Genomic DNA, 11,028 nt, shown 5'->3' with positions numbered 1-11,028 from the left:
TATATTCTATTTCATTTTCATCGATGTAGCTGTGTGATGTCTCTTTTTTTGAAGAGAAAAACAACAAGGGGTCATTCTGTGTCAAGTGGACCAGTGGTCCCCACTCGACGTTCTCCGATTTTGCTGAAAATTTATAAGGATGTACATGTATGTTTGAAAAGAGGTTCTGTAAATTTTTAGGGCCAGATCTCAAATATATTGGGCACTGTTGACCTTTCACTGGAGGCCCCCCCCAAGGCTGCGGCTTCAGCTAAGAGGATTTTGCAAACTTTGGCACATAGCCATTAGAGTTCTATACTGGCTATGATGCTGAAATTTGGCATACTAGCTCAACTTTTGCTGCTAAACGCGATAAAATTATTACTGGCTATGACAAAACAATATTTCGGCCGCAATTTTGTGTCAAAGTAGCTTGCAAAACGCCTCGCATAAAATTTATGCCAAACTTTGCCCATATATAACTCAAGACCAAAAACCAATAGGAACTGGTGCTTTACCCTGTACAACAAACATCTTCATGACTTTGCATTGCTGCAATATCACGGTCAAAGCATATGTATTTGTGGAAATATTCACACCCACATATGATGAAAAACTTAAAAAAAACGAATTTTACCTATTTTTAGGTCAAATTTCCCAAAAAGGGTACCCCTAAAATATATTAATTCTGTTATCATTTGAAAGAGCACATTTTTCTCTACAAGGATCATTGGGGGTTTTTTTGGAGTCTCTCCATTTAAGAAAAGAAAAATGCCACTGAACATGGTGTTATGTATGCACGTAATGCATTGATTTTGTGTTTGATTTTCAGATTCTTATCACATGTTACAGAGTTGTATTGTTGCTAGCAATGTCTATTATAATCAAAAACCTATAAACCTATTGACTATTGTTACATTTTAATGCATATATTATTTATTTTTTAGTGATGGAGAATGAAATTGATGACAAAAAGATTCGCATTTCAAGGGTGTCAAATGACCCTTCATCTTTCATTGCCCATGTAGATCGATCTGTCAGATCAGAAATGCCTTTTGTGCCAATTGCAAACCTCCAGCCAGGGCAATACATTGCCTGCATTTACGATAGGAACTGGTGGATTGGAAATATTTCTGAAATTTCAGTCGACGACCATGATGCATTAATACATTTTATGCATCCTCATGGACCAGCTAGCTTCTTTCACTGGCCTGTGAGAAATGATACATGCTGGATTCCCGAGCAGTCGATCATTGCAATAATTCCAGCACCAGCTGCAACAGCAATGGGCCGACAATACAGCTTCTCTGAACCGATTATGTTGCAAATTCAGCAACAATTCCAGACCACTTACTTAGACTGAACATTATGGCTTGGGAAGCAACAAAAGATACCCAATATTAGGCTTGGGATCCTAGGCAAAGACACCCACCCTCAGGCTTTGGAACCTGCGATAAAGAGACCACCCGCGACTTGCCTTGCACGGCTATCGGCCATGGCTCCTAGGCGATGGGGCTGCCAATTCTCGAAAGACAGCATTATTACAATTCTCTATAGGATTATAATACCAATTCTCAGGGAATTGGTTGTGGTATAACCACCATGGACCAACGCAAGGGTTTGAATAGTGCAGTTAGCATTCATTGCGTATTAATAAATAACACCATGTTCAGTGGCATTTTTCTTTTCTTAAATGGAGAGACTCAAAAAAAAAACCCAATGATCCTTGTAGAGAAAAATGTGCTCTTTCAAATGATAACAGAATTAATATATTTTACCTTTTTGGGAAATTTGACCTAAAAATAGGTAAAATTCGTTTTTTTTAAGTTTTTCATCATATGTGGGTGTGAATATTTCCACAAATACATATGCTTTGACCGTGATATTGCAGCAATGCAAAGTCATGAAGATGTTTGTTGTACAGGGTAAAGCACCAGTTCCTATTGGTTTTTGGTCTTGAGTTATATATGGGCAAAGTTTGGCATAAATTTTATGCGTGGCGTTTTGCAAGCTACTTTGACACAAAATTGCGGCCGAAATATTGTTTGTCATAGCCGGTAATAATTTTATCGCGTTTAGCAGCAAAAGTTGAGCTAGTATGCCAAATTTCAGCATCATAGCCAGTATAGAACTCTAATGGCTATGTGCCAAAGTTTGCAAAATCCCCTTAGCTGAAACCGCAGGCTTGGTGGACCCTCCAGTGAAAGGTCAACAGTGCCCAATATATTTGAGATCTGGCCCTAAAAATTTACAGAACCTCTTTTCAAACATACATGTACATCCTTATAAATTTTCAGCAAAATCGGAGAATGTCGAGTGGGGACGATTTTTAAAACTGGTCCACTTGACACGGAATGACCCCAAGGTCTCTCCGGTGTATACCAGTCAGATGGGTGGCGCCTCTCTCCGGGATCAGTGCCTCCCTTTTCGGCCATCTTGATCTTCCTTATTCTGAAGCTGTGGTGCATGATGCGTTTACGTCATACACAAGCATCGCACTACAATACTTTGATCTGCCCTGAGCAGGGTAGATCAAAGTGTGCCTGCGCAGGACCTCAATGCCGGCGCGTGTGTATGATGTACACGCGTCATGCACCAAAGCTTCAGAATAAGGAAGACCAAGATGGCCGAAAGGGGAGGCGCAGCGGTCCTGGAGGACGGCGCCACCCATCTGACTGATGTGCACCGGAGCGACCTTTTTTGAGGAGTATTATAAAGTGTTTTTTATGTTCTACAGCGCAGCCTGGGCTCTTATATACAGCATGTTGGAATGCTGCATATAAGAGCCCACTGGTGGTGGCTGCAGTTTATAGGCCAAAAAAGTTGTGACAGGGAAAAGAGGGGTGAATTTTTTGCTGTTTTCATATTTTAAAAAACAAATTTTTTAACCTTTCACTGTATTTGTTAGTCCCCAAAGGGATCTATAACCTGTGCTCGTCTGATCTCTTGTGCTATATACAGCAATACCACAGTAATGCTGTATATAGTAGAAATCACAGTCTCCTTTGAAGCCCGGCCATAGGGTGGGTTTCAGGGAGCTCTGTAATGACAAATATGGAGGTATTCAGCAGACCCCCAGCTGTCATAGCCACCTATCGGTGACCTGTGATCACGTCATGGATGCGTTGATGGTACACCCCATGCTGGCGTGCATTGATTGCCACTGTCAGAGCTTGACAGTGGTATAACAGGTTAACAGTTACCAACAATGCTTTGCGCCACCCAAGATTACAAGGTCCTGGATATAACACACAGCCATTACCTGCCAGGTATGGGGTGAGCCCACTCCATACAACTGCTTCCGACTTGCGTTGTACATGTACTTAAGAACACCCCTTTATAGATCTGGCTTCATGCATCTCCACTGCAGGTGATTGACAGGTCTCTTCCATAGCGATAAACCTGTCAATCAACTCTAGCAGCAGTCGGAAAAGCTGTCCAGGAGGCGGTGCTGGACTACCATAATCTCCGGGAATGTTTCCCTGTTTCCCAGTCAAATCTTTAAAATATATGCTCTCTGAAATGCCGGACTGTTTCAGAGAAAAACAAACTTGACTGCAATTGGGCAGCCAGGCTCGGATTCTTGCTGCCTGTGACTTAGTTAGCATGAATCATATGATGGGATCTCTTCAGTTGCTAATTCATAAGGTCTCAAATACTCTTAAGCGGGCTTTACACGCTACGATTTTGCTACAGCGATCTGGTTGGGATCACGGAATTTGTGAGGCACATCCGGTCGCTGTAGCGATCTCGTAGTGTGTGACTCCAAGGAGCGATTTTGGATCGTTGCAAAAACATCCAAAATCGCTCCTCGTTGACATGGGGGTCCGCTCCCAATTATCGATACTATCGCTTTGCCGTTGTTGTTCCTCGTTCCTGCGGCAGTGCACATCGCTGTGTGTGACCCCCGTAGGAATGAGGAACATCTCCTTACCTCCTTACTCTCCTTACTTAGAAAGGAGGCGGTACGCCGGTCACAGCGACGTCGCTATGCAGGTAAGTATGTGTGACGCGGGTGCGCAATTTTGTGCGCAACGGGCAGCGATATGCCCGTTTCGCACAAACGATGGGGGCGGGTCGCATGCTAGCGATATCGGTACTGATATCGTAGCAGGTAAAGCCACCCTTACTGTTACTTTGATACAGAAAAAAGCGCTTCTAAAATGTGGCAACACAAAAACAAATATTTTCCTGTGGTACTTAATAACAAGGAATCATAGTACTTAAGAGGTTAATTCAAGCTAGCTTCTAGTCACAGTAATGACTGTAAAGTAGTGTTATACAAATCAGCAGGACAAAGACTATAATCAAATTAATAAAAAAAAATGTATGTACTCATTCACAAGCTCGCAAATTAAATCATGCTGTTATACACCTGCTTTCATGCACACTTTTTCTGCACGTTTGCTAAAATATATTGCATACTGCTGAAGTGTGAACATAGCACTAAGACATGGGATCACACAATTCAAAACAATCATACATTTTTTTTTTATTACTGTGCATCAGAAAGTCAGTCATGGATGTAAAAACAGAGAAGAAACCCAGGATTAGTAATGCATAAAGATGTTTATCCATATCCAATTATAGTGTTTCATAAGTATGCTATACTATAAAAAGTGAGTACACCCCTAACATTTTTGAAAAATGTTTATTATATCTTGTCATTGGATAACACTGAAGATTTGACACTGATAAAATGTAAAGCAGTCATTTTCCTGACTGTATAACAGTATAAATTTGGTGAGCCCTGCAAATAACTCAACACTCAGCCATTAATATCTAAACCACTGGCAACAAAAGTGAGTACACCCCTAAGTGAAAATGGTCAAATTGTGCTCAAATTATCAATATTTTCTGTGGCAAACATTATTTTCAAGCACTGAAACTCTAAAACTCTCTTGGGCATGGAATTCATTAGAGCTTCACAGGAGCCGCTGGAATACTCTTCCATCCTCCATAATGACACCACGGAGCTGGTGGATGTTAGAGACCTTTCGCTCCTCCACCTTCGTTTGAGGATGTCCCATAGATGCTCAATAGGGTTTAGGTCTGGAGACATGATTGAGATGGAATCATATTTTGCTTCAGTATGTCACAGTACATGTTGGCATTCATGGTTTTCTCATTGAACTGTAGCTCTCCGCAGCTGGTCGCAGTCATGCAGCCCCAAACAATGACACTCCCACCACCATACTTGACTGTAGGCAAAACACGACACACTTGTCTTTGTACTCCTCACCTGGTAGCTGGTTTACACTATCTGCACCAAATAAGTTTATATTGGTCTCATCAGACCACAGGACAGTACATGGTTCCATTTATCCATTACCATAGTCTGTTTGTCTTCAGCAAACTGTTTGTGGGGTTTCTTGTACGTCATCTTTAGAAGAGGCTTCCTTCTGGGACAACAACCAAGCAGACCAATTTGATGCAGTGTGTGGCGTATGGTCTGAGCAGTGACAGGTGGATCCCCCACCCCTGTAACCTCAGCAGCAATGCTGGCAACACTCATATGTCTATTTTGAAAAGACAACTCCTGGATATGACGTCGAATACATGGACTGAACTTCTTTGGTCGACCATGGTGAGGCCTTTTCTGAGTGGGATCTGTTTTGTTAAACTGCTGTATGGTCTTGGCCACCGTACTGCAGCTCATTTTCAGGGTGTTGGCAATCTTCTTTTAGCCTAGTCCATCTTTATGTAGAGTAACGATTTTGTTTTTCAAATCCTCAGAGAATTTTTTGCTATGACGTGCCACATTGAACTTCTAGTGACCAGTATGAAAGAATATGTGAGCAAGAACACCAAATTTATCAGACCTGCTCCTCATTCACACCTGACACCTGGTAACACTAATAAGTCGCATGACACTGGGGAGAGAAAATTGCTAATTGGACACAATTTGGACATTTTCACTTGGGGGTTATTCACTTTTGTTGCCAGCTGTTTAGACATTAATGACTGTGTGTTGAGTTATTTAGAGGGCACACCAAATTTACACTATTATACAAGCTGGACACTGATTAGTTTACATTGTATCAGAGTCGTATCTTCAGTGTTGTTCCCTGAAAAGATATAATAAAATATTTACAAAACTATGAGAGGTGTACTCATTTTTGTTATATACTGTAGCTCTGTGTGGGATGCGCAAAGAAGCTAGAATCTTCAGCTTATAGAACATGGCATCGATCTGCTGGAGCAACTTGAAGGGACCAATAAAGCAGGGACCCCACCTGTAGGAAGGCATCTTGAGACAGACATATATAGAAGAGAGCCATACCTTGTCCCCGGGCCATAACAAGGGAGGATCTTTTATCCGCATGCCTTTTAATCTGAGTGGAAGACGGCTCCAGAGAGGCGTTTGGTCTTCGCCCAGATTTCGGGGAAAGTCTTGATGAGAGCATCCACTGCAGGGTTGCCGTAGGTGATAGTCACAGGGAAAGGAATTTTGGGCTGCTGTCCATATACAGTGCTGGCCAAAAGTATTGGCACCCCTGCAATTCTGTCAGATAATACTCAGTTTCTTCTTGAAAATGATTGCAATCACAAATTCTTTGGTATTATTATCTTCATTTATTTTGCTTGCAATGAAAAAACACAAACGGGAATGAAACAAAAATCAAATCATTGATCATTTCACACAAAACTCCAAAAATGGGCCAGACAAAAGTATTGGCACCCTTAGCCTAATACTTGGTAGCACAACCTTTAGCGAAAATAACTGCGAACAACCGCTTCCGGTAACCATCAATGAGTTTCTTACAATGCTCTGCTGGAATTTTAGACCATTCTTCTTTGGCAAACTGCTCCAGGTCCCTGAGATTTGAAGAGTGCCTTCTCCAAACTGCCATTTTGAGATCTCTCCATAGGTGGTCTATGGGATTCAGGTCTCGACTCATTGCTGGCCACTTTAGTAGTCTCCAGTGCTTTCTATCAAACAATTTTCTAGTGCATTTTGAAGTGTGTTTTGGGTCATTGTCCTGCTGGCAGACCCATGACCTCTGAGGAAGACCCAGCTTTCTCACACTGGGCCCTAAATTATGCTGCAAAATTTGTTGGTAGTCTTCAGACTTCATAATGCCATGCACACGGTCAAGCAGTCCAGTGCCAGAGGCAGCAAAGCAACCCCAAAACATCAGAGAACCTCCGCCATGTTTGACTGTAGGGACCGTGTTCTTTTCTTTGAATGCCTGTTTTTTTTCCTGTAAACTCTATGTTGATGGCTTTTCCCAAAAAGCTCTACTTTTGTCTCATCTGACTAGAGAACATTCTTCCAAAACGTTTTAGGCTTTCTCAGGTAAGTTTTGGCAAACTCCAGCCTGGCTTTTTTATGTCTCGGGGTAAGAAGTGGGGTCTTCCTGGGTATCCTACCATACAGTCCTTTTCATTCAGACGCCGACGAATAGTATGGGTTGACACTGTTGTACCCTCGGACTGCAGGGCAGCTTGAACTTGTTTGGATGTTAGTTGAGGTTCTTTATCCACCATCCGCACAAACTTGCGATGAAATCTCTCGTCAATTTTTCTTTTCCTTCAACATCAAGGAGGTTAGCCACAGTGCCATGGGCTTTAAACTTCTTGATGACACTGCGCACCATAGACAGAGGAACTTTCAGGTCTTTGGAGATGGACTTGTAGCCTTGAGATTGCTCAGGCTTCCTCACAATTTGGATTCTCAAGTCCTCAGACAGTTCTTTGGTCTTCTTTCTTTCCTCCATGCTCAATGTGGTACACACAAGGACACAGGACAGAGGTTGAGTCAACTTTAATCCATGTCAACTGGCTGCAAGTGTGATTTAGTTATTGCCAACACCTATTAGGTGCCACAGGTAAGTTACAGGTGCTGTTAATTACACAAATTAGAGAAGCATCACGTGATTTTTCAAACAGTGCCAATACTTTTGTCCACCCCCTTTTTATGTTTGGTGTGGAATTATATCCAATTTGGCTTTATGACAATTTTTTTTTTTCATTGAAGACAAATTAAATGAAGATAATAATACCAAATTATTTCTGATTGCAATCATTTTCAAGAAGAAAGTGAGTATTATCTGACAGAATTGCAGGGGTGCCAATACTTTTGGCCAGCACTGTACTACCTATACATAGCAGTGTGTGCAAGTGAAAATAAGTCTTATGTGAATGGGGTTGTTTTTGGTGGAAAGCATACAGATTTATGCAACTATTTTTTTGCATAAGAAATGACCTTAAAGGGTCCCTGTGGGCGTGATAACATAGAAAGAAGGCCAACTAGTCTGGGAAAACAACACCCCATTGACTAGTCAAGGCGATAATTAGCATAGAAACAGCAAGGTTTATAAGTCATTTTTTTTTAAACCTTCATATTAGTGCATTGAGTTATACGTGGCTGGTTAGGGAGGGAATTTGGGCATATAGGTATCAATGCGGCTGTGTTGGAGGGCATAGGGGACCTGACTTGCTTTCCATACACCTATTTATGCACGTAATGAGTTTTCTTGCATATGTAGTTGAGAGCAGGGCAGGGATGACCTTTTTAACATGCAAATATTTTGCTCTTGCCTGACATGATGTCCTGCCCAGTACATGGGCTTGTTCACATTACGTTTTTGCCATGTTTTTTTCTTCTTTTTTTTTCAAGAGTAAAAACACACTGCTTTACAGCATGCATGCACTTGCTGCTTATCAATGTGTCAATTTTTTTAGCAGTTTTACAGCTTTTTTTAACCCATTCAAAATGTGGCAAAACATGTACAGTGGTTTTCCTGCTAAGACTTTGGGGTTTTTTTCAGCAGAAAAATTTGCTGGAAATACCTTAATGGTTTGGATTTAAAAAGATAAATATCCGTGTCCATGTGTGTCAGCATTTCTATTTACTGCAGGCTGTGTTATGTTACAATTCGGTAATATTTATAACCATGACTTCTTTCTGTAGATACTCAAACCAGTCATTGACTATTTTATACGATTGGGCTGCGCGCCGGTTATGCATGAGCTTTTTGTTTTTCCCCTCATTCCTGGTTTCATGCAGGCTGCAGCACCCATCCTTTGATTGAGTTGAGCTGTGCATCCGGTTTCTTTTTCCCAATATTTATAACCATGACTTCTTCCTGTAGATACTCCAATATCAAGACCGATCCAAATATAGAGATTCAGAAGCAAGTACATTTCTTGGATTCTGAAACCATAAAATATGGATCAAAATTACATAAAACAGTAAATAAATATTTTACTATTTAGACCATTCATAACGCTTTAGGCTTTGCGTTATATTTTAATATCCACAATTTTATGATCTAGGCAGCTGGAAATGAAGGACTGTACTCAGGAAAAACTAAGGCGACTACTTTGAACTCTCTCCTCCCTCAGAAAAATTACCACGACTTTTTTGTCAGCACCAGTCATGAAAGGTAAAGGCATTGAGCATTAGGTCTTATATTCAACTATCGTTCCTCAAATGCATTACTTGCAAAAAAAAAAAATCGATTGTGCCTGTTGTTTTTGCTTTAGTTTAAAAGGAAAAACATAAGTTGGACAAAAACAAAAGTGCTTCTACTCTATGGGAAGATTTACATAGGGACTGGCGTCCGGCCAGATATCCGGGATCAATCCCGGGCCCTAACGGATGGGGGTTTTTTTAACCCGGGTGGACCCGCCAATCCTGGGTATCTGCGAACCTATCCATCACTAGTAGTAATACAAAATTGTTGGTCTCGTACAGTACACTGTAATAACCTGCTTATATACCATTTGTAGCATGGCTTAGAATGTTTAAGTTATTTTCACACTCTTTATTTGTGGTTTGCTTTTAGTGGAAATCATGATGAAGAAACCCAGGCATTTATCGGCATATTTGATGGAATATTTTAATCCCCAATGTTGTATCTTCAGTCGTTTAAACGAGAATTTGAAAAAAATGGAACAGTGATTGTTTGTCATCAGTTGATGTTCTACGAGACTCTCTTATCTTTCTGTAAAACTCTTATGTAGTATGTATTAGATACTGTATTTTTCATTAGCTTTGTTTCTTAGTGGACAGTTGTAATATAGTTTCAAAATTTGATAGAAACATTATTAATATTTCTATGACTTCAAAATTCCATGTTCAAGGATACACAGTGCATTCATGTTACATAAAGAACAGACCATACAGGGACTGTATATTAGGACAGTTGTTATGCATTTACCAATTAAGGCCTTGTGTAATTGGCACAGCATGTACACTCATGTGGTATGAATAACTTTAATATGCAATTGATGGAACATGCCACAATATTTTTTCTGTCAAATTCATTTGGAGTCCAACAGAGAAAGACTCCATATGCTTTTATATGAAAGTGTAGACTTAAAGACGTACAGCGCTGCCTAGCATCTGTGCCAAACAACCTGGTGGTTGTACTGAGCTGTACTTGAGCCATGAATCTGAGGATTTGAGGCCCAGGTCTCAGAAAGAAACAGTAGTGGATAATGTGTGTGCTTGTAAAGAAATATATATATATATATATATATATACACACAGTATTTTTCGTTTTATAAGACGCACCAGATTATAAGACGCACTCCAAATTTAGAAATAAAAAAAAAAACATTGGGTCTGTTTTATAATTCGGTAGAGGTGGGGCAGCAGCGGTGGTGACAGGAGGCAGGGGCGATGCTGGAGTTTGGTGATACTGCAGATGGTGCAGAGGGGGGCCCAGATGCTAACAGCTGGCGCTGCTCTGTGCTGGGGTATCCACCGCTACTCTATGCTGGGGCAGTCTGTGCTGCTTTGTGCTGCAGAAGGCTGCAGGCGGTGAGGCACAGGCCATTCTGAAGATGTCGGCGGTGCAGGCTTCAAAGAAATGGTAGCCAGAGTCGGCGCGTGCGCAGATGAGAGCTTGAACCGAGAGCTCCATCTGTGCACGCGCCGACTCTGGGTGCCATTATTTGAAGTCCTTATTGCCGACATCTTCAGAATGACCCGCCGTACAGAGCCTTGCCACGCACCACACAGAGCAGCGCCGCCTGCCCGCTGCACAGCTCAGTGCTGACCACCCACCCGCCACACAGAGCAGCGCTGCCCACCCA

At 41.4% G+C, this 11,028-nt stretch overlaps 1 protein-coding gene across 2 annotated transcripts in view; it reads left to right on the top strand.

Moving 5' to 3' along the window:
- The window catches only part of HFM1 (helicase for meiosis 1), a 276,350-nt gene extending 265,580 nt beyond the window's left edge, over positions 1 to 10,770 (top strand). For both annotated transcript variants that reach the window (XM_075321028.1, XM_075321027.1), the window contains exons 36-38: positions 9,078 to 9,177; positions 9,262 to 9,371; positions 9,774 to 10,770. In XM_075321028.1, coding sequence (XP_075177143.1) covers positions 9,078 to 9,177; positions 9,262 to 9,371; positions 9,774 to 9,831 — 268 coding nt within the window. In that variant the 3' untranslated portion in view covers positions 9,832 to 10,770. The remainder of the gene's footprint in view (positions 1 to 9,077; positions 9,178 to 9,261; positions 9,372 to 9,773) is intronic.
- Positions 10,771 to 11,028: the final 258 nt, after the last annotated feature.

This window comes from Anomaloglossus baeobatrachus, chromosome 8 (assembly GCF_048569485.1).
Source record: "Anomaloglossus baeobatrachus isolate aAnoBae1 chromosome 8, aAnoBae1.hap1, whole genome shotgun sequence".
NCBI lineage: Eukaryota > Metazoa > Chordata > Amphibia > Anura > Aromobatidae > Anomaloglossus > Anomaloglossus baeobatrachus.
Note: the sequence above shows the minus strand (reverse complement) of the source record. Positions and strands in the feature narration are given on the sequence as shown.